The 25,135-nt window shown below is 43.8% G+C and overlaps 1 protein-coding gene across 1 annotated transcript in view; it reads left to right on the top strand.

Annotated features, from left to right (window-relative positions):
* The window catches only part of LOC308292007 (carboxyl-terminal PDZ ligand of neuronal nitric oxide synthase protein-like), a 236,139-nt gene that overhangs the window by 104,507 nt on the left and 106,497 nt on the right, over nt 1-25,135 (top strand). Inside the window, exons 5-6 of the mRNA XM_080734199.1 lie at nt 2,811-2,919; nt 17,050-17,188. Coding sequence (XP_080590325.1) covers nt 2,811-2,919; nt 17,050-17,188 — 248 coding nt within the window. The remainder of the gene's footprint in view (nt 1-2,810; nt 2,920-17,049; nt 17,189-25,135) is intronic.

Genomic DNA, 25,135 nt, shown 5'->3' with positions numbered 1-25,135 from the left:
TTTGAGTTATGGTTTAGTGGTTGTTGGCTATGGTAGATATTCAGCATAATACATTATGTAATTGTGGCGTACCAAGTAAATGTAAGCAATGCCAAGATCCCCAAACTTGCAGTTATGCAGATTTTATGGACTAGGAGCGATTCACAGATGTATTTTGCTTTCTGCTGTCTTGGAACAAAATCCTCAGTGTTCATGTATACATTTGTAACTCAGAGTATACAAATGGGTTTCCACACGCTGTGACTGTGTCTGTGTAGCATATGTTTGGCAGGCTTTGGTGCAAAAGACAGTTGATGGAGATATATCTGCACTGTCATGTGTGCATTGTTGGGGGATTTGTCAACTAGTCCAGTCTAACTAAGCTCTTTCTGGTTTCCCTCTGGCAAGGTACACTTACTGCCAACTGATAATGTCTCTTTAATCAATGCCTCCATTCTTTGTCTCCCTGTAGGCACATTAGTCGGTAAAGGAGACAAAATGTTTTGTTTTACTCTCAAGTTTAAAGATAGAGAGCTCTGCGCTAAGGTGTGTACGTATAGACCACTGACTTCAGGACAGAATGAAAGGATTTCTGTCTGGAGCTGCCAGAAGGCTGGTGGTCATCATCATGACATCATCCATATGCTAGCCGGGTGGCCGGGGGCGAAAGTGCCAAAGCACACACCACAGAACTGTCCCTGAGGTTTGGATGAGAGGCTAAACACACAAACACACACCACACAATGTGTCCTGTTCTGCCAAGGTATGTAGAATGTAGCTGAAAACACATTTGAGCTTGTGTGAACATACATTTCAATGTTATTCGTGTACTACATATTCCCAACGAGGTCAAATTACAAATCGACCATGTAACCAGCCTCTGCTTTGGGAGAAATGATCTCAAACAGCTAATCAGCCAGTATGCATACAGTACCGCATCCTGCGTTTAAATGTATTGTAGGTCATTTGTTACATGTTTCCATAATGACTCTTAGACATCAGTAATTATTCTGTATTCAGAGAGAGAGAGAGAGAGAGAGAGAGAGAGAGAGAGAGAGATACAAAGTGTATCTTGGACAGACACAGACAGACAGACAAGGATACAAAGTGTATCTTGGACAATTTCTTTGTCGTTTGGATCAAAAGTATGTTATCATTGTGTTTGGATTCCACAGATACACAATGATAACATTGTGTATCTGTGGATAAATCCCTGTCTTTGGCTGAGGCTATGTTTTGCCCCCTGTCCGTCCATCCGTGTATCTGTCTGTCTCCGGCACCGTTGGACTGATCAGCAATGAAACTGCACACACACCCCCTGGATGCCAGTGCAGAACCACTACCCCAAGTTTTTGAACAAAATGCGTCAAATAATGCACGCAGCATCCGATTTCCATGAAACTTCACATTGGCATATTATAGCACCACCAGGAGGCCGATTTTTGCCAAACGGTTTTTCTATTACTCCTACAGATTTTGTCCAAACATTATGCAAAACGGTACATGGAGTGACGGGCCTGTCCGATTTTTCATATTTCATCCTGATTGCCTAAGATTGACTCCTACTACCTTATTTAAAAAATATATATTTTTGGTATGATTGATAGATGACAGTAGACAGACAGGAAATGGGGAGAGAGAGAAGGGGAGTTATAACGAGTAGCAAAGTTCGTTGGGATTGGGAGTCGAACCCATGACAAGCCTAGGTGCTCGGATCGCTACCCTAGCCGCCCAGGCCACCTTATTCCGTGTTTCTTATGGAAAATAGTTGTTTGTTGATTTGTTTGGTTGTTTATTTGGTTGTTTGTAAAGCGTCCTTGGGTTCATGAAAGGCGCTATATAAATTCAAGCTATTATTAATATTATTAATACCTGGCCTGGCAGAAGCCTTCTAGTTTATACTCAACTGAAATGTGTCTTATTTGATAATTTTTCTCGAGTGAAACAGTCATGCAACTAAGTATAAATTAAGCCTTAACGTCCTCTGATGTCATCATAATTTTTCTACAACTCACAACATAGATCTTTGTACGTACTGTCCTCCATCCTGCAGGATATTATTTATTATTTCACACTATTTCTCCTTGGTGGGACGGCCTGTTACATATTTCTCCCCCTGTCCTCCTGTAGGATATTATCTGTCTCTGCTCAATCTTTCCACTCGCCAGAGATTGCTCTATTTGGGTCTCTGGCTTAGTTCTCCCTCTCTCCTCTGCCTCATACGATATTGTTTGTATTCTGATTATATATATTTTTTTTTCAGTTTTCCTTCTAGATTATTCTATCACATAGTTAATCGGCTACTGTCTTCACTGTTTATTTTCTGTGTGCCGTTGTAATTTACTACTGTAGTAAAACGTTGTTTGTTTTACACTCTTGTCTCTTGTTTTTTCTTTTTAATAGTTTCATCATGATCCAAGACCAAATAAGCACCCATAGTATTAGTAATACACATGTATTAGTGTGCATATACTGTATGTATATGCACACTAATACATGAGGGATACAGTATACATACTCTTTAAGCAAGTTCTTATTCCTTTTTCAAAGTTCACAATTGTATGTTTTTTCGTAAATTAAAGCCCTACTTCATCATACACACTACCTGTCGCACAAAGGTAGTGAAAACAGCAGATCTTCAAGCACACAACGCCTCCCATCGCGAGGCGTTGTGTGCTTGTAGATCGGCTGTTTTTACTAGTTTAAATCATTCTAAAAAATGATGTATACAAAACCAATGGTTTTGGACATACAAGGTTTCCACCAGACAACAACGATATATACTGTATATATATATATCCCTAAACCTAATTTCATATTGTTTCTTCCAGGATATTCTACGTGTCCCATGACTCCCAGGACCTGAAGATCTTCAGCTACATCGCCAGAGATGGACAGAGCAACGTTTTCCGCTGCAATGTGTTCAAGTCCAAAAAGAAGGTGAGCAGAGTGTTGCCTCATTCTTTTAACTCTGTCGCACGACGTTGATGTGTGCCAAAAAATTGCAAATCTACAAGCACACAACACTAGGGCTGGGGGCGGTATTGATTTTTAGTTATTATGGTAACAAGTCACTGTTTACTGACGGTATGGCTGGTATCGCGGTATCTCAATAATAGTCTTTTAAAAGACAAAGAAGACACACTGTAGCCAAAGTGCACATTTTTATTTTAGGAAGCAGAGTATAGGGAAACCAACTTTTCAGTAGCAAACTGCCTTCTTCAGGGTATAGGGTATCTCCCCAAATAGTTGTTTTGAATGGAAAAAATAAATACATTTTAAATACATTTAAATAAAAATAATATAAAAAAAATAATCACAGTATAATTGCGGTTATGAACTCGGTATGGCGATATTGCGGTTATTGCACCCAGCCCTACGCAACACGCTTCTAGATCGGCTATTTTGGGGCCTTGTGACGGTGTCATGCTGCAGAGGGTACATCAGGCTTGTGAGAGACTGCGTGCCTCACAGCTGCAGTTTGTAGGAGTTGCAGATGTACTGTGACAAACAAATGAGAGCTAACGGTCGATATGCAGAAATCCCCTGCGAAAATCCTGCCATCATATAAGGCTTCTTAGTTCCGCTACATGGCTCTCATCCTCTGTGTCTTGTTTTTGGACCCCACAGGTTGGTTGCGTAGCTCGGGATATAGATGGGGGGTAGATATTCATTTTCATGCATCATTTAGGCCAAGACAAAAGATAATGCAATTGCTTGCAATAATGCTGGAGGAAACACAGGCCCACACAATCATCTGCAGGCAGCACTTTCTGAAAGACTTCCAGTAATAAAATGCAGTTTGAAGCACAATGCGGTTTACACACTGTCACACACTAGAATGTGTTGCAGTGCTGCGCAGTTCCCGAAATGTTGATGTTTATATTGCTGACCCAATGACCTACTGTAAAGGTCTGAAGAAGAGCCATCAGGTTTATCAGTTTATGTTTCCAAGCAATTAACCAAAAACATCTCTGTATGCAGTTTTATTGATGTACTGACATAATGTAATTTCCACCTACACTAGTTAAAGCTACAGTCCGGAACTTTTATTTTTACCAGTCTTTATGATAGAGTATGGTGTACAATATAATACCAGAGAGGGTCACTTAATAGATGTAGGCCTATTTGACATTGCAGAAACTTTATTGCCTTGACGCATTTAACATTAACAAGCGTCAACAAGCGATCAGCAGACACACACACCTCACCTCCGCAGCGCTCTCAACTAAAAGTGAGTGTTCATTCCTCTCTAAAAGCCCTTGCATATGATGGAAGACATGATTAATGATTACTGTAATTATGGTAATCTCACATTTCACACACCATACAGTAAGAACAAAAAGATATCGCAATACTGTATGATGCCACGATTATACATATCGTCATGTTTTAATATTGAGATACAGTATATTGTGGGACGATATACTTTTTGATACCCCTAGTTGGTGGTGATCTCACTGCTCTTCAATTGAGAATATTTTATCCCGTGTTGGTTATGAACACCACTGGTTGACAAGAGGTATTGGCTGAAGTTCAAAGTGTAATATCACCCCTGCCCGAGCAGGCGTTCCATCTTAGCGCATCAGTAGAAATGTCTGCCCTCGCACAGAGACTTTGATTTGAATCTCGGGGTGGGACATAAATCTTACAGCATCTACCCTCTGAATCCTGTGATGTTCGCAGTCAGGCCCTGCCATCCTCTGAAGCCGGTGCATGCACCCGTCTTGCGCTAGAAGAATAATGCAATACAATTCCTCTCGACCTGTGGGCCTGTAGTCGTGCTGAAGGGTTTGGAAGGAATATAGCCTGAGCCATCTTCAATGACTGAGTGTCTTCTTGACAGCTTTGTGGAAACAAAGTCACAATAATGCTCAAATGCGTGACAGGAGCACTCGAAATATATGGGTCCCCTGTTTTCCACTTCAGCTGCTAAGGCCAGTGGAACGGTCGTAAGCTCAAGGCTTGCTTCGGTGAATCATTGACAGTCAGATCCACACACTGACACAGGCAGGCTCATGCATACAGGCAGGCTCATCCATACAGGCGCACTGACAGATACGCACTCGCACAAGCGCGATACACTTTTCCAGAGAGAAGACAAAATGAAAAGTAAAGCATACAAAGATTTCTCTCAGGTTAAATTTGGCCCAGAGGCCCCCGATGCCACAAGGTCACACTTTGTGTGATTGTGTGCACTCGCTCCTCTCTACATAGATGTGTATGCATTTGTGTGATTCATTGTAATGCCTGATTTATACTTATCTGTGCACCGGTGTCGCACACTTTGGTTTGTGTTGTGAGCTTGTCAGTTGACTCAGGCTTAAGAAAGAAGTCAGTGTTGCGTGGAGGTAGCGTACTCAGGGGTTTTAGTAGTGATGGAAGGGGATGGACATGATCTTATTTAAACACTTCATCCTCCTTACTATGGGAATAAGCCTGGAAAATCTCACCACTCTCTACAAAGCGAGGTGTAGCGAGAGAGGAGAGGAGAAAGAAGCGCACATTCGCGCATTGAAAAAGAGACAGGCAATAAGAAGAAAAATGAAAGGCAATAAAGGCTTCTTTTTTTTTGCCTGATGAAAAATGTATGGAAGGTGCCTATATTTCATGTCAAATGTGTGAATGCCGTTCTAAAGCAGCGCGGGTCTGCAGTGTTTAGATGGAGAGGGTGGATAAGGATGAAGGTGCAACATTAAGGAGGAGATTAAGTCGATTTTATTTCTCTGTAATGAGCAGCAGTGAATGGTTGGGCTTTAAATCATATGGATGTTGAAAGGCTTTTCTGCCCCATCGCCTTAGACACCAAGACGAGTGCTTGCTTTCTCTTCATCTCTCCCTCGATGCTTTCTCTCATGTTTGCCCTTGTAGTGACTCTTCAACCATCTCTCTCTCTCTCTTTCTGTTGCCATTTGCTCCTTTGCTGCTATGAAGAGACACACTCTCTGTCTTTCCCTCTCCCTCCCATTTTTCATCTGGCAGTCTAAAGGAGGTTAATTAATGACCCGGCCTTCACCAGGTACACTTTAAGTGGGGGTTTGTGACCAGTGGGATTCATCAGAGGACACCTCATTGTCTCTGGGCTGAGAGCTGTGTGTGTTGTGTAATATCACTCAGTTCTTGGAAGATATGGCACGTCCTCTGAATTTAAACTGGACTCTGTCCATCTCAGTTTCAAGTAGGACACTGGGAGGTTAAACCCAGGCCTATTAAACGTGGCATCAACACGTGTCTTTATAGCGATTCATCATTCTTTTCCCTACATAATGTCTTAACACAGCGAGTGCCCACGCGTCAATCTCTTTGATGTCGCTGGAGGCCCACGACGCGTTGACGTGTTTACTGTATTTACAGTATTAACTTTAAATCTCACCGTTAGGTTGGGGCTGCACCTGGATGTAGCCCATTAGCCGCTAGTCGCTTCGAGTCGACGCTGAGAGCATCGCACGGCCGTTTTTCTCTGTATACTCCAATGCATTTCCCCATCTTTAACGCCCTTTATCTCTGATGTTTGTTTTGTGGCTAAAACTGTGGCGGGGTGCGGCAAAATGTCAAAATTTTGATCGGCAATGAAAAGTTATGATCAACACTGGTCCATACAGAAAGTTACACAACAACATCCTGTCTGCGCTCATGTGACCAAGTGACGTCATGACGCATGCATTGACGCAGCAGGGCCGGATTCAATACAATGGTGGTGGGCCTGGGCACCTAGAGGAGATAAATGGGGCTCAATCCAGGGGCACCCAATGTGTTAACATTGAGTTACTGCGCATGGTTGTTATTTTCACACTTAGAGGAACTGTTTTAAAACACCTGGCAACACAAAAATCCCTTCCTGAGGCCCTATGAGATGGTTACCTGTGCACTAGTCTCGCGTAGCCAGACAACTATTCCACAATCTCCGAATGCTATATAGAGTCTGGAACTACACCTCCTGAGTGGCGAGTAATGGAAACTGGCATTTCCGTTCATGAAAATATATTTCAAAATGTCATTTCTACTAAGCAACAAGCTAAATATGCTTAATGATTTTTCATTTATATTAGGATAAATGTGTGAGATGTTAAAAACGAAACGGAAGTGGGGAGGAGGCTTCACTTCCGCTTTAACCGGATACTCACCGTTCTTTTTTCGTTATGCCAGACTGTATGACGGGAGCATTTCCAAATCGCGGAGTCAACAGTCTGGCCAGTGGCCACGTGAGACTACCTGTGCACTGTTGGTCAGACTCTGTTGATTACCTCGAGGGGTAATGACTAATGAGCCAGCTTTGAATCCAGCTCTAGTCTTGGTTGTTAGGTTTAGTGGAAGTGAATGTCCTCTATTTCCCTAGGTGGCCCCCATGCTACACATGCATTCAATCATTAATCATTGAAGGTGATGATGTTTGAACGTGTTGAAAGTGCTATTATATCCATCAGTGTTTTGGGTATATTGCTGTATGCTTTTCCAAGGATATAATTTCACCCTCCCACGTCTAATTGCTACCCTGTATCTTAACTAATGTGGCATAAAAATATTAACAGGCCAAGCGTGAACAGAGATGCACATTAAGATAAAAATGATGAGACACTGTACGGGCTCTTAAACCTGATAATGAGAATGTCTCTTGGATATCTCCGCCGTCAACTTGAAGACCTCTTCTTTTGTGACCATGTAGTAGTCCTTTAGAATACAAGTCTGTTCACCCTCCTGGCCGTTCGCCAAAAAAGTAGGATATTTCGCCCGACCTTTCGCCAGGTTCTCGCACGACTTTTGCCCAGGAATTACCTATTCTTATTCTTATTGATTGATGTACAGTACCTTTTCTTTTTAATGGACAATAATTCAACTTGTGTAGCCTATGATGTGAATACTAATGGATAGAAACAATAACATACTACTTTGTCTCATTATCAATAAAAAATAAATACAAAGCTTTCTTTTCCACATCTTTGAGTGATAATTATTTGACTATTCCTATGAACATGTTTCAATAATTGCCCCTATTTTTTGGAGTGGTGAAAGCGCTCCCAATAGACAGGTATGTCTGTGGCTGGCTGGCTGGCTGGGTATGTCTGTAGCCTGGCAATACCTTGAGTGGCCACACAAGTTAAAGGAGGGGCGCTGTTGTGCAGGCACAAACACACACACACACACGCACGCACGCACGCACGCACGCACGCACGCACGCACGCACGCACGCACGCACGCACGCACGCACACACACACAGATTCACCGCTCCACTTCGAACCGAGGTTTGATTTTTCAATATTCATTGACTTTGACCTACCCAATGTACCCATCAAGCCCTGCTGGTGGGTTTTTCACACATAGAATTCTTCCAAATTGAATGATTGTTGATAGTTGTGCTTAACAATTTGAGCACATAAATGTCAGTTAGGTTGGCAAAAACTCCAGGCGAACGGACACCTCCCGGGCGAACGGACAGCAAATAATAATTGGCGAACGGCCGGGTGGGCGAACAGACTTGTTGCCGTCCTTTAAGCGTGGGTCGGTGAAACGCATTCATTGCCCTCTTTGACAAATAAATAAACATGTAGTGGATGAACATTTAGAAATCGCTGTTGTCTTTTTATTTTATTTCCTGCATTGGTGTCCTTTTAGTGGTTACAAGGTTTTGATGCAGGACCAGTGATCTGACATCATAAACCCTGATAATGGGAGCAGTAAATGTTCATGTCTCATCTGTGATGTGTTAATGAGACTGTGTGTTAGGTTTAATGGGTCCCTCTCTGGGTGGTTGCCCTGTAACCAGATACTCTAATTTGACGTCTGCTAATTTAACTCTGATCATTTCAAGCGCATCATAGGCTCACAGTCACAGCATATCGTCGTTGTCGGGTGGTAAATAACCTGTTTCTACTTTAGTTACTATTAAGCCACAAACTCTTGCTCATATTTTAATTGGTTACAAATTTACAGAACACATAAACATGATTAACCACTTTCAACCATTTTGGGCATATACTGTACCAGTCCAAAATTATAGGTGAAACTCTGTTCGCGGCATGTGTTGTGAGCTGGTATCTATTTTTGCTAATTTTGCGCAGTACTGTCATATGGCGACATATAAAATAGGGTATTAATTTATGAAAGAAAAAACAGCATAAAAGAATGAAATGTGGAGATGGAAGGTGTCTGCACAACAGCAACAATAATGTGAGGGTGATGATGCATCCTGCTGGCGCTGATCAAGCGCTAGATTTATAATCAGTGGTCAGGATCTTATCTAGCGGGCAATTTAACTCTCAATTTAACAATTGCTTTTCATTTATTGCCATGGCTGAACACACTCCACTCCTTGTTTACTGCATAAAACAGAATAATCTTTAAGATAAAAAAAAGACTCTAGCAGGGGGCTTCAACGTTTTCAGGCCAAGGACCCCTTAGCTGAGAGAGAGATGAAGCAGGGACCCCCAGATTCCATATAGTTTCATCGTTTGACAGCACGATCATCATTCTATTTTGGATTCATGTCAATATGTGTTTTCAGATATTTAACCACTTGAACCATCAATACTTAAATAAACTTGACCTTTCACTCTATACTTAGTGTGCTCTTTTTTACCCTCTACACCAGGGGTCTTCAAAGTTTTCAGACCAAGGACCCCTTAGCTGAGAGAGAGATGAAGCAAGGACCCCCTCTACATATTGTATAAATGTGTGATGCAGATTTTCATCGATAGAGATTGATTCATAGACATGTTTGACACCACTGTCATCAGTCTATTGGATTTGTGTTTTTAGTTAACTTGACCTTTCACTCTGTACTTGGTCTGCTCTTTTTTTTACCTCTACACCAAACCTATTTGCCGAAAATAGCCGATCTACAAGCTCTCAACGTCTCTCGCTGCGAGGCATTGAGAGCTTGTAGATCTGCTATTTTTGGCTAAAGTTCTCCTCAGAATAGGGTTGCGAGGGTTCAAGTTGTTAATTTAAAAGAACTAGAAGCTGGGCCGCCCTTCGGGCGGCCCAGCGTCTAGTCGGCGACCCGGCCAACTCGGAACAATGTAAATAGGGAATGAATGCCCCGCCCTTTAATGCAAACCCCATTATACCTGTTTTCATAGGACCCGTTTTGACCATTTGTCTGCCTGTGTCCATTTATGCCCATATATGGAGATATCTGTATCTGTCTGTCTGTCGGTGTCCATTTTATGTCCATATATGGAGATCACTGCAGTTATAGTTCTGGGTCCATTTTATGCCCATATATGCCCATATATGGAGATATCTGTCTATCTGCGTCCATTTTATGCCCATATATGGAGATCTCTGTATCTGTCTGTCTGTGTCCCTTTTATGCCCGTATATGGAGATCTTTGTGATTCTGCATCCATTGTATGCCCATATATGCCATATATGGAGATATCTGTTTATCTGCGTCCATTTTATGCCCATATATGAGATTTCTGTCGCTTTTTCAAACAGATGGTCAAAACGGGTCCTATGACAACAGGTATAATGGGGTTTGCATTAAAGGGGGAACCGGCACTGTGTCTGCAACACAGTCGGTGGCACAGACAGATACAGAGATCTCCATAATGGGAATAAAGGGACACAGACAAACAGATGGAGGAGGAGACAAACTTAATGCAAACCCCATTATACCTGTTGTCATAGGACCCGTTTTGACCATCTGTTTGCCTGTGTCCATTTATGCCCATATATGGAGATATCTGTCTGTCTGCGTCCACTTTATGCCCATATATGGAGATCTTTGACCATCTGTTTGCCTGTGTCCATTTATGCCCATATATGGAGATATCTGTATTTGTCTGTCTGCATCCATTTTATGCCCATATATGGAGATCTATGCAGACACAGTGCCAGTTCCGGAAAATCCTGATGTCAGACATCAGAATCCGAACCTTTCGTGCTGGTTCCAGAAAATCGTGTATCGGGTCGGGTCGGGTCGAGGCCGAGCACTGCACTACCTGCTGCGGTGGGGAACGCACGTGCCGAATTTGAAATAGGGAATGAATGCCCCACCCTTTAATGCAAACCCCATGAATGCCCCACCCTTTAATGCAAACCCCAATATACCTGTTGTCATAGGACCCGTTTTGACCATCTGTTTGTCTTTGTCCACTTATGCCCATATATGAAGATCTCTGCACACACAGTACCGGTTGCGGAAAACTCTGATGTCAGACTTTATGCCCATATCTGGAGAACGCGCGTGCCGGTGGGAAGAAGGGTTCTCGAGATACGCGGATTACATACATACATACACATTCACAGAGATTTTGTGTTGACTCATGTGGCGTACGTGATGTCAGAGCCTTTTATGAAGTGATGTCACAATGACTCAGCGCTTGCGCCGATTTCCTCCGGAACAGCCTGATGTCAACAATCAGCTCCGCATAAGGAGATTCCGAACGTTTCGCGCCGGTTTCGGAAAACCGCGAGTCGGGTCGGGTCGAGGCCCGGCACTGCACTCCGCGCGGCGGCGGGGAACGCGCGTGCCGAATCTGAAGCCGGTGGGACGAACGGTTCTCGAGATACGCGGATTACAAACAAACAAACAGACAGACAGACAGAGATTTGTCGCATTTATAGATAGATGATCCTATCACAAAGATTTGGCGGCCCCCCTGTAGTAACTCTGAGGACCCCCTAGGGGTCCCGGCCCACCTGTTGAAGAGGGGACTGCCCCATAGGTCGAACTCCCGTTGGGTCGAACAGTGTCGGGTGGTTTGATAACATACTCACCAGCGTCGGCAGTTTAGATAATCACCCGCGTCACGGTGACTGAGGTTAGGGTTAGGTTTAGGCATAGTTTTACTGAGGTTAGGGTTAAGGTTAGGTTTTGGTGGTCGGACCAAAGGGTGTTCGACCTAATGCCATGTTACCGTTGAAGACCCCTGCTCTACACCAAACCTCTTTGCCAAAATGAGACAATCTACAAGCTCACAACGCCTCGCAGCGCCAGGCGTTGTGAGCTTATAGATCTGCTATTTTTGGCTAAAGTTCTTTGGCCAGGGTTCAAGTGGTTAATATAAAAAAGGAGAAAAAAGGTTTCTATCCCACAAAGATTTGAAGGACCCCCTGTAGTAACTATGAGGACGCCCTAGGGGTCCGGACCCCCTGTTGAAGACCCCTGCTGTACAGTATTATAATGATGCAGTATTGTCAGCATGTACTATTAGCATGTGACCCACCTTGCATCACTGTTCATACTTGGTGAGGGTCTTGGGAAGTGTCATGAACCTATTCTACTCATGCTGGTGATGAAGACAGGGATTCCTTGTGTTCTTCAGTACACAGACGGCTTTATAGCATCACTGAATGTCCTCTATAATAACACTAACCCAGGTTAATGATGCTTTCCACTCTAGTCTCTCGCTGTCTCTCTCTCTCTTTCTCTCTCTCTCTCTCTCTCTCTCTCTCTCTCAGTATTCACTATTCAGTTAACACCTGAGCCGTGTCAGTGTTAATGACTGTCTGCGAAACCATAATGCTTGCTAATTGGTATAGGCTGTTGGAAGGAGGGAGTGCGTTTGGCAATGGCATCCAGTGTCAGAAACAAAGGGATGGCAATTACACAGACAAAGCTTGTCATTAGGACAATAGAGCTGGCGAGTCTGTGTTGGCCCTAGACTCAAACAAGAGAGTGAGGGGGAGAGAGAGGGGCAGTATGGGGAAGCCCTCTCCTTTATTGTTTAGTCCACAAAGAAAGCTAATGCTTCAGAAGAGTCACTGGCATTGTGACATATCATAGATATGTGTGCAATACACCCATACATGAATATAAATTCATTGCTGGTGGAATGCATCTGCGCACAGTCTCTGATGGCGAACCCTGCAAACTCTTCTTCTCAAAGAAACGAAAGCCTTTTGTGAACATTAGGGGCAACATTATTGTGCCTACTGCTCAACGTAACAGAAGTGGAGGTAATTTTGCGCTGCCTTTTTTCATAACACCTTTTTGTCTTGGTGTTCCCTGCAATTCCCTGATGTACGCCCAGTAAATAAAATGTGGGGGACTTGAGTGAAAGATTAAACAATGGAGGAGAGAGCGAGCGTGTGAAGAAGGCGCCAGGAGTGACTGTTCTGATCAGAACCAAATTCCCCCAGCGTTCTCTCCTTGTTTTCTGCTTTATGATCCCTTTGTCCCTTCTCTGTGTTGGCGCTGTTAAATGTTTGCCTCGGAATGGGCTCTGAAAGTCCCTAACATCTGTGGGTAATATAATGTGTAGCGCTTTTGATAAAATTTGATTGTATCACAATTGAGAATGATGATCTCAGGCGCCATGCTTATTGTTTGGGGGTGGGGGGTGGGGGGGGGGGGGGGACTTGGAGCATGAGAGAGGATGGAGAGAGAGGGAATAGAAGGGAGTTGGGGGCCACAGAGGGTTCTGGCATGAGATCATAGAAGAGAAACAAATAGGCAGGGGTGTAGAATATATAGAGAGACTGACAAGCCGTTTTTAATTGTCTTTTGGCAGAGGATATCATCAGCCATCATCAGCTGACGTTGATAAAGGAAACACTATTATGAAGCTGGTTGTGCCCCAGCAGGGACGTGCAGAGAATGTTAGAGAAGCAGGGGCTGACATTTATAAAAGGCCCTTTTGGTGAAGATATTGAAAATAGCAGACCTCCGAGCTCACAACGCGCCGCGCTGCGACGCGTTGTGAGCTTGGAGGTCGGCTATTTTCAGTACTTGATACCACACTAAACTAATATAATCAAGACAATACTGGAGATGTGGTAGTGTTTCTAGACAGAGAGGGCAATTCTTTCAACATAAGATGCTGCATTCATGTTCAGGGGTGTTTGGACAAGGCAATTGAATGCTGCCTTCAACTATAGTATGGAAACGGGGCATTTGCATTTCTTACAGCATAGTGAAAACTGCATACATGGTCTGGGCACTTTTTACAGACAGATAAAAGGGCAGGGGCTCAAGCCCTCTTTGATGTCTATGTGTGCACAACGCACGTGCCTGCAATCAGGCATTGTGTGACTCTTGGAGCAGAAGGCGTAGGTGGGATGTTGGTGGGATATTACATTTACAACAACTTGTTTTCTCAGAATCCACACCTGTCTCCATTATGTTTGTGCTTCTGGAACAGGTTCAAAGGAAGGCACTTATTGCAGGCCAGAGAGCGGGTGTGAGGTAGAAATATTGAACATACAGTAGAGACAATGGAGAGAGAACAAGAACAAAAAAAGGAGAGATAACCAGTGCTGTGTGGAAAACAAAACAGTCTGGCTCCTGAAGCATTGAACTATACGAAAAGAGAAGGGAGGGTGTTGTGTGAGGATAACTGGAGAGAGGGAGGGAGAGAGGCAGCTCGTTCTCATCCACTGCTCGTATCAAATTGAAGCTTTTGCCAATCAAATCAGCATCCATTATGTACGCAGCGGACATGCTGATTGGATTGACAAAGCTTCGCTGGGCTTACAGTGCGCCCAACGTACCCTTTCACATCTGGAACTGAAAATAGACTGCTATGTTGAATCTCAAGCGGTAGTTTTGGAGGCATACAAACTAAGGAGCCTATCCTCCTATATTAAAATTGGCTACTGGGAGGGCCGATGGTTGGGCGTGCCGGCCGGCCGGCGGACCACGTCCACGACACTTTGACTCAAACATAACCATAAACGAACCCAATATGCCCATATAGGCAGGACCATGGCCACGTTTCTCTGACTTAAGCATAACCATATATGGCAGTGATCCTCAATAGGCAGACTCCAGTCCGGAACCAAACCACAACTATATTCCGTGCACACGCACACACACACACACACACACACACACACACACACACACACACACACACACACACACACACACACACACACACACACACACACACACACTCACACAAAGTGTGACTTGTGGCCCCGGGGCCTCAGGCCCAACTAACTATTACCTTGTCTATCCTAAAATCTGTGTCCGTACTCATCTGGTCATTCATTAACATGGGATTCTGCGAGATTGCGCACCCTGTGGGTTTCCAGCGTTAGGCTTACTTCCTGATTGTAAAATCCTCTTTACTGACCATACATTATACAGGAGTGAGTTTTATTTCATGTCTGTCTGATGGCATGACCATCCAACAGGCCATCCGTCCATGCTATGGGATCTTGAGGCTCCCTCGACTATACAGTATACTTTATACTATATGAATATGGCCTATAGCGGCCACCAACTGAATTATCATACATGTGCAATATCACTTCATAATTATATAAATATAATAATAATGTCTCCACTGAGTCATACAATGCCGTATGGTGCTGAACCCAGCTCGACTCCGAGTAGTGGCTGAATGAGAGCATAAATCGTGTAACAGGGCCTCGAGAGGTTAACAAAGGAGTCTATTGAACACCAGGAGCGTCTTTCCCAGATGTGAAATGGTACCTTGCACCGTTGCACCTACTATATGGATTGGATTGACTAAAGTGTCGATGTGTGGCGAGATTAAATGAGAATATGTTGAGAGAGACCAGAGGGTGGAATTAAATGAACACTGTGGGTTTTTACCATGTATCCCATTTCTATCTGTCTATCACACCTGGACAGGTGGCTGTCCTACTCTTGCCTCTGGCTGGCAATCCAGCACAGCCTCGCCAGGATCAGTAATGTTCTAATGACGATGTGTGGCGAGATGAGTAGGGCTGTCACGATTATGACATTTTACATGACGATTAATTGTCTGTCAAATAACTGTGATTAACGATTTAATTAGATAGATACCTTTATTATCCCACGGGGGAAATTCAGTTGCCCAGAGGCAGCACAGCAGTTTAAGGTTACAAGTTACAAAGAAGTAAGAAAAAGAAAAAGAGTACTGTAGTACTGTAATTGTGTTTTTGTTGTTGACAATTACAATTCTCTTTGGCTTTTAGGCTTTGAAGTTGCACATGGCAATTATGACACATAACTTAAATATACAAAGAAATTACTGGCATATTTGACAACTTTATACTTAAAAAAGAACATTGATAGTGGAAATAGCCGATCTACAAGCTCACAACACGTCGTGATGCGTTGTGAACTTGTAGATCTGCTATTGCCACTACTTGTTTAAAGTGCTTGAAACTATATTAACATTTCTCAACATGGAAACGATTATGACGATTATGCAAAATAATTGCGATTACCTCAAATAATTGCAATTAAACGAATATGTAATAATTGTGACAGCCCTAGCTGCATAACCTCAGTACTGCTCTGGAGATGGCAGAGTTTATAGGATGTTTCATCTCCAAAACCTCTCTGGGTGTTGGCCAATACCCCATTCTCATCTGAGTCTCAGGCGTAGCACCACCAGCTGCATTCCCAGTTTTCAATTTAACATGGAGCCCAGATGAATATTGTGTATTACTTATTTGATACTGGGCCAGATAATATTCCGGTGATAGTTTGGGCTTGGTCTCAACTCGCAAAGCACAAAGTACTGGGAGGTCGGGCTGAGAACAGTTTTGTCTGCAGAGCGAGCTGTTCGGGTGTTTTGGGCTTCAACGACGCAGCGCTGGTTCAAGCCATGGATCAATAGCATTTGGGGGCTAGGCCCCAATGCTCTGTAATGAAATTTTCTCTCGCTCCCTTCCTTCCCTGCCTTTCTGAACAGCAGAAGGTTGATAACAGATTGAGTCACCCTCACCCACATGGTTTCACCTGACCTGCCTTTTAACAGCAGTGCAGATGGTGAGAGGGGAGAAACACAGACACACAGGCATGAGCAGGCAAACTCACGCACGCGTGCACACGCTGCATAGATCCAGCTCCAAAGAACTAAAGAGAACTTTACTTTCACTTTTTTTGCTTCTTTCTCTATTTCGATTTCCTCTGCCAACTAAAGAGCTTGTGTGTGTGCACTGTGTCTCTCCGTGGCTAATCTCGCAAACCACTGAACCGATCATGCCATATGTCTATTTGAATATTTTTCACATTTTGTGAATTCATAATCCGTTCTCAGAACTGCCATCCGTCCGTATTTAGGCAAGACCGACGTTATCAGCACCATTAGACTCCATATGGTGTTTCACTCTTCTCTCTTTCTTTCTCTCCTGATCACTTTCTGTGTGTTTCTCGTCCTCAGAGTCAGGCCATGCGGATTGTGCGGACAGTGGGCCAGGCCTTTGAAGTGTGTCACAAACTCAGTCTGCAGCATACACAGCAGAATGCGGATGGACAGGAGGACGGCAACAGTGAAAAGATTTGCAACGACTCTATTACAGGTAGACACGCATGCACGCACAGAATCACACGTGCGCGCGTGCACACACACACACACACACACACACACACACACACACACACACACACACACACACACACATCCAGTTTCACATGCACACAATATTTCTCTCTCTCTCACACACACACACACACACACACACACACACACACACACACACACACACACACACACACACACACATGCACGGTCACAACTCTTACTCAAAAGGGTACACTTCCCCATAACTACAGGCATGGTAGAAGTCCCACCTTTTATTGAACGCAGTTCAAAGTGAATCACTGTCACTTTATTGCTCTTCCACAGAGAGGATGGTTTGGAAGATTGCTCTTTTATTTCCTTTGCAGCTGTTAGACGATGCAAAATGTGACCTTTCAGTTGATTGATAGGCATTTATGTTTGGTGAACACATGCTTAGTCATTTTAGCTGGAGCAGGCTGCAGTGGATGCAGAAATAGTGGAGTGACTTGGCAAGATAACAATGGAATGCACTCATGAAACTTCATTTTAAGTGTCTATCCGCTATAGACATACAGTATATATACTGTACATCTACCTCAGGGTTTCCTGCAGGAAAAAGTCTTGACCAGGGGGGGATCTCGCGCCCGCGGCGATTTTTTTTGATAATTAATTAATTAATTCCAGTAATTAATTCACTTAATTTTTAATATTAATTCTTATTTTTGCCCTCAAAATAATAAGAGAACATTTATCATTTTTGGCATAAAGAAGTAAAGAGAAGTGTCTTAATTATTTTCAAGGTATTTGTACTTTACTTGTCTATTTCCAGTTTTCAGTATTTTGATTCCTTCTACTCCACCACAATTTCGGATCCAAATATTGTACCTTTACTCCACTACAAAAACATACATTTTATTTGCATAGACCTGATTGCTTGTTTCTCTCACAAACAAAACATGGCAACGCTGAGCAAAGTTAGACGGTCGGAGTTGGAGATGTGTTTATCTTAACACACAAACACTTGCAAGCAGGCTGGACACACATGCAGCTCAGTAACGTGTGGATATGTGTCGCTGTTGGGAGGAAACGTCGGAAAAGCAGTGTTGATCACCAGCCCAGGAGTTTGTTCTGACTCTTTGAAAACAAAGACACACACGCGCCTCTCTACCTAGCGCTACTCCTGTGCCTGTTTTGGGGGATTGAGAAAACTCACAGCTAAAGACTAGTTTCTCCATAACAGTCACTTCATGTTCGCACAATGAGGCATGTCGCTTTACGGGTTGCATTGCGCGATTTTGAATTAGTTGCAGGCAGTTGAGCGCTCATCGCGTCCGGATGCACGTCTTTTTTTTGCATAATGTGAGCCTGTAGATTAGCGGTTTTCATCAAGCTCACACGCCAGCAAGCCTGCACTGCACAACGTTCATACGGGAGGGACTGGGGGGGAGAGAGAGAGAGAGCGAGAGAGAGAAACAGAACACTATTGCCCCGTTCAAGTAGGCTAAAGAAACATATCCAATGTTAATGCAGGCAGCATGTAGGATCCGCATTTGCAAACTGTTGACTCGCTGGGAGGTGAAGATGATGAAAACTTTTTGTTGTGGTTCTCATCTGGCATCGCGTCCCATCGGACACATAGCGGCACTGTTAGCATGTCGGCTAATAATATAGCTCTCCCTCTCTCTGCAAGTGTGTGTGTGTGTGTGTGTGTGTGTGTGTGTGTGTGTGTCTAATGACGACGACGTGAAGTCTCTTTGCAAAAAAGGGGTATGGTGTATGCTCTGCACGCTGCAGCCATACAGCACAGCACAAAAGAATAAAAAATAACAACTATGTAACACAAATCTATCTGGTGTTAATGTGCGCTGATAGACAGCGCAGCGAGGCAGGATGCATGCACATTCTTGAACACATTCCAGAGCCGTGTCGCCTGCCTGTACGCTTTTAGGAGGAATTTTGCATCATTTTCCCTGGACGTCTGGCCGGGCGGGGGCGATATCAGACCGGGCGGGGCGCCCGGCCTATATAACGGTGGCGGAAACCCTGTACCTTATATCTCTATACCGGTATTTTATTATTTTCAGTGTCACACAAATCTACAAGCTCACAACGCGTCGCTATGCGATGCATCGAGAGCATGCAAATAGGCTATTCTTGCTGCTTTAAGTGGTTAAGTCTGTCTGTGGGTTTTATGAATATTGAATCCAATGAAAAGTATTAACGAGAGCTTGTGACTTAATAAAAACTACATTGGATCCATTGGAACACAGGTTCCTTTTTGAGCGGTGGTCACACCGTCTCCATAGCGTGGCCGTGTGTGTGTGTGTGTCTGTCTGTATGTAGCCTGAGGAATGTGTAGCCTGAGGAATGTGTAGCCTGAGGAATGTGTAGCCTGAATACCACTGAGTGACCAGAGAGGTTGAGCATCAACTGCAATACACACACACACACACACACACACACACACACACACACACACACACACACAGGCACCCCCCCCCCCCCCCCCCCCACCACCGCTCAGTTCACACGGGTGTGATTTTTTTTAATAGCATGCTAAAGCTAGGTTGCGTCTACATGGATCCTTTTGTGATTGGATCTGTACATCGACATGCACCCGGATATAGTGATCGAGCACGCGCCTTGTGCACGGAAAAAAAGCATAGCTCACATAAAAAGGTAAGAAAATCTTAAAATGCCATGGCATCCATCAAAGTAAAATTTTTCAAGTCAATTAAGATATTTTTGGGGGTTTTCTGCCTGTACCGTATTTATAGTTTACAGCAGGGGTCTTCAACAGGGGGTCCGCGACCCCTAGGGGGTCCGCGGAGGTACTGCAGGGGGTCCGCGAAATTATTGCTTGAAAAAAAAAAGATTTCAAAAAATGTTTTTTTTTTTTTTTTTTTTTCATTTTCCACATTTATGTTAAAAAATAAATCATGATTCTATCCATTTTGAATAGCTTGAATACATGATTACTATGCAATTGACAGATTGTTGATATAATTGACATTTGTTCTCAGTTAATAAGTAGTATGTTTAGAACTGGTAGTGGTACGGCCCACGCTGCTCGCTGTAACTTGTACTTGTTTAAATAAAAAATATGTCGTAGCCCCGACCCCCCCACCCTACGAGGTGGTAGGGGGTCCCTGCTTCATCTCCCTATCAGTTTGGGGGTCCCCGGCCTGAAAACGTTGAAGACCCCTGGTTTACAGTATAGAAGAGAGACAGAAAACCGGGGAGAGAGACGGGGAGAGACACGCAGCAAAGATTGTCGGGAACGGAACTCAAACCCACCATGCACTGTCAGGCTTATGTGCTTGGACCACTGCCCAGGCCTTTTTTTTTTTACTTTTCTGACAAGTACTGTAGCAGTTTTGGACATCCAAGGTCTCCGCCTGACAGCAATGATATGTATGGATGTATTCTGTCAGGCACATACACAGTCACTCCTTCAAATGGACGGCACCCATGGCTCAATCACAATATCTACACACGCTACAGACCCAGACTATACAGACTCCTAGTGCACGCCCTGCATGCTTTGTACTCAAGACAGAAAGAGTGATGTGATGCACGTTACTGATGAGTCAACCTTCAGGAAAAGCATTGGAGCAGTGGTGTTGCTGAGCCTTCTTTATCCTCCCTGTAGCTATAGCCTGGAGGCACAGGCATACGTACATGTGCATTTGTGCGTGCCTGCGCACATTCAGCGATTTAGAGAATGCAAAGGGTGCTAATGCATTTCCTCAGTAACAAATAAGTCATTTCCACATCATGACCTAAACATGGCAAATAGCATCTTGGGTCATTCACTGTGACGAGGTCAAGGACCACTTTCCACAAGCCGTTGCACAGCTCAGACAGTGTCTGTGAAATTGTGGGCCCTGTCCATGCAGTTGGTATTAGCATTGGTGTAAAGTAACTTAAGTACATTTACTCAAGTACTGTAAATAAGTGCACTTTTGAGGTATTTTTACTTTGATAGAGTATTTCCAATTTTCAATACTTTAACTTCTACTCCACTACATCTCCGAGGCAAATATAGGTTTCTTTTTCAGAATTATGGCCTGTTACTTGTAACAAAGTATATCTACATTGCAGTATTGATACTTTTACTTAAGTAAAAAGAATAGCTCAGTGTCGGCTCGTTATTACATGAGCTACCAAAGGTTTAAAAATAAAGAGAAGGTAATTGTTTGTGGTAACTGAAATTGCTACAGTAATTGCTGCGGCAATTTTACAGGTTTCATAATAATGTGAGAGCACGGAATCAATTATCCAAGGAAGCCAAGGCGCTTATCTGGAGTTTATTCGAGATAATTATCATGGTAATGAAAAGAGAAGGGGAGTGGGTGGAGATAAGAGCTGAGGTGTCTGAACAATGTAATGAAGCACCTGCATCCCTGCTTAGGAATCAGACAAGCCGTCACTCGGCCACTTTCTGATTACAAGAAGAAAACAGAATGGTTATTAAAATAAATTGTTGGCTCTTATATTATTGGTAATCAAAAGTATTTTTGCACACCTGGGTTTTGTCTATGTGATAGGTGTGTTGGTGGAGTAAACACATACACTGATAAAAGAATATAAATACCTGCACACTGTCTTCACCTGCTGAAGAAAATGTGCTTAAATAACTCATTAATAACTCAATAACTCAACATTTTGATCAGGGACCTTCAGTATTCAGGCATCTGAAGAGATTCAGGAAAGAAGGTCCTTGACTGAAATGTTGCGAGTGATTAAAACTATTGAGCAAGTGAAGATGGTGTCTGGGACATTTTGTTCTTTTGCTCGCTTACTCTTAAATTACTTTACTGGTGGGCGTAAAGCAGCTCAAAAGGTGAAAAGCCCATTGTAGCCTGGGGGATTTCATGGTATGCAAACAAAATAAATGGCAGCCATTTGTCCCAGTTATTCCACTCTCTGACACAAACGTCTCAGGCAGCATTCCTTAAGCCATCTGTCAGAAGGTGGTATAGTAGGGGGTAGTCCTCCCTCTCCCTGTGAGTGTGTGGCTAGTGAAGTTGGTACCCTGTCTGACAATAACTCCCTGACTATCCTTACTTGAGAGAAAAAACTTCAGCAAGGCTGAAGCTATACCTGCTCCGTTGTCACCTCTCTCAAAGGGAAAGCCTTGGGGTTTCTGGTTGTATAGTCACTAATGACCAGTATAAACCCGTCCCCTACCTGGCTCTTCTCCACTGGGCCCACTATGTCTATTCCTACTGTATTATGTTCAAATGGAGTACAGATGACAGGAAGTGGGGCAAGAGGTACAGGGGCAGTATAGTAGCTGTGCTGCTGTCAACTAGCATTGTGGACACGTCTTACAATAATCCTTGACGTGGCTGTACATGCCTGGCCAGTAAAACATAAAGCCCCCCATGCAGGTGACCTGCCCTGACCTGTTCCGTCCCTACTTGCAGCTTGCATCTCTCCAATGACAACTAGAAGCAGTGCTCTTCCGAGCACAGGTCTCCACCAGGCCATGCGTCCTGGTGGTGCTACTGTATAATAGGCCAATGTAAAAAGGCTGGAATATGTTCTTCACCTTAGACCTTTCATGGCAATCGGACACTGCATGCATGATTTGAGGCATTGTGTTCCAAAAATGTGTTTTCCTAAAGTCTACCTGCTGGTGGCGCTATAAAAGGCCAACATGAAAAGGGTAGCATTTGTTCCTTGACATAGTGGCAAATTCCACTCTAATCGCAAGCTGCGTTGATGTTTTGAAGCATTTTGTTCAAAAACTGAGCAATCCCGCAAACTTTGGAAGCCAATATTAGCCAATTAGTATGGAATATGAAATATCAGACGGGTCGGACTTGATCACATGACTATAGAGATACTGTGTACCGATTTGCATGATTTTTGGATAAAATCTCAAGGAATAATAGGAAAAATTGTGTTTTACATAAGCCGGCCTCCTGGTGGCGCTATAAAAGGCTGATGTGAAAAATGCAGGGAAAGGGTTTTTTCTTGGCCTCTAGGGAGTGCGCTTACAAAGTTTGAAACTGATCGGTGGAGTTATAGGTAAAACCACGAATCGGCCTGTTATAGCGCCACCATGAGGCTGCTTTCAAAGATTTTAAGTGGCATTTCTTCCTCGACCTAGTGGGAACGTGTGTGCGCGATTTCATGATAATTGCACTTTGCGTTTGGGATTTGAGGCATTTTGTTCAAAACGGCTCAATCCTACAAACTTTGGAAGCCAATCTTAGCCAATCAGGATGGAATATGCAAAATCGGACAGATCCGTGTCGATCACATGACTGTCGAGATACTGCCTACCGATTTGTAGGATTTTTGGACAAAATCTGTAAGAGTAGTGCACAGAAATGTGTCTTGCGAACATCGGCCACTAGGTGGCGCTAGAAAAAGCCCATTTGAAAAATTTAGGGCAGAGGTTCTAGATTGGCATCCAGGGAATGTGTGTGCTCACTTTGGCAGCGACCGGGCCAACGGCGACTGAGATTAGCTGCACACAAACTGCGAGGACACACACACACACACGGACGGACACACGGACACACGGACGGACGGACGCACGGACGGACGGACGGAGGGGAAAACATACTCTCCCCTCAGCCTTCGGCTGGTGGAGACAATTACAATTTAGGAATTTAGTGGGCTCTCTTATCCAGAGTGACTTACAGAGGGCAAGGTCGGAGAAAAATGACATGAACCCTAGTCAATAAATGGCAGGGTACATGGTCACAGTCTGTCCTCCTGTGTGAATGACAGTGGGCTATTTTACTCTACCAGAGGCATTAGTTGCAGATTGTCTGCAGGTCTGGTGTGTTGGGTAGGGGTGCTATAACTGGCTGTTACTGTGCATCCCTAATATGTAGTCTACAGGCTGAACAAACATAATCCTACTACTCTAACGATCAAACAAAAGTACAGTGGGTGGCTCACTCACATCTAAACTAGTGCATAAAATGTTGTGTGAAATGAACGGGTACCCCAAATCTTACCTATCAATTGTAGTGCTCTCCCTCTGGTCCTCGCCGATACACATGTCAAGTTTGAAGTTGATCGGTCAGACGGTTCTTGGGATATGTGGGATACACCCACAGACAGACGGATACAGAGATTATGTCCATTTATAGAGAGATGGGAAATATTCACTCCAAAAGAAGAAAGAAAAATCACACCCGTGTGAACTGAGCGGTGGTTTACCCACCAACCCCCCCCCCCCCCCCCACTCCCATCCCCCCTTCCCCTCGGGACGCAAAAGTCTAGAGAAAAAAAAGTTTTTTGAAAAAAAAAGGTTTTGAAAAAAAAAAAGATTTGGAAAAAAAAAGGTTTTGAAAAAACTCGGGCGTGCTCAAACAACAGTAATAACTGCGTATTACCTTACTGTACTTTACTGTACTGTATACTGTACCTCACTGTACTGTATACTGTACTCTACTGTACCTAACTGTACTGTACTGTACATATTCTGTGTTCTATATCTATGAATTCTATGTGTTCTAGATCTATGAATTCTGTCTCCCCCCCGCCCCCCCCCCCAGGCTAGTCTCAACAGCACCCTCTTACCCACCACCCTTCCCCCCTGTGTGTGTGTGTGTGTGTGTGTGTGTGTGTGCGCGTGTGTGTGTGTGCCTGGCCTCCATCGTCAATCCATCATCCATCCATCCATCCATCCGACTTGCTGACCCACACTTCCCCCGTGTGTGTGTGTGTGTGTGTGTGTGTGTGTGTGTGTGTGTGTGTGTGTGTGTGTGTGTGTGTGTGTGTGTGTGTGTGTGTGTGTGTGTGTGTGTGTGTGTGTGTGTGTGTGTGTGTGTGTGTGTGTGTGTGTGTGAACAACAGCGCCCCTCCCTTAACATGTGTGGTCAGAAAAGGTACTGCCAGGCTACATACACGGCCGGACGGACGCATACATACCCACACACACGGCCACGTATAGGAGACGGTGTGACCACCGCTCAAAAATCACAATACGTTTCAG

The sequence above is a fragment of the Nannobrachium achirus genome (genome assembly GCF_963921795.1).
Source record: "Nannobrachium achirus genome assembly, chromosome: 1".
NCBI classification, from domain to species: domain Eukaryota; kingdom Metazoa; phylum Chordata; class Actinopteri; order Myctophiformes; family Myctophidae; genus Nannobrachium; species Nannobrachium achirus.
This window is presented reverse-complemented; position numbering and strand designations above follow the sequence as displayed.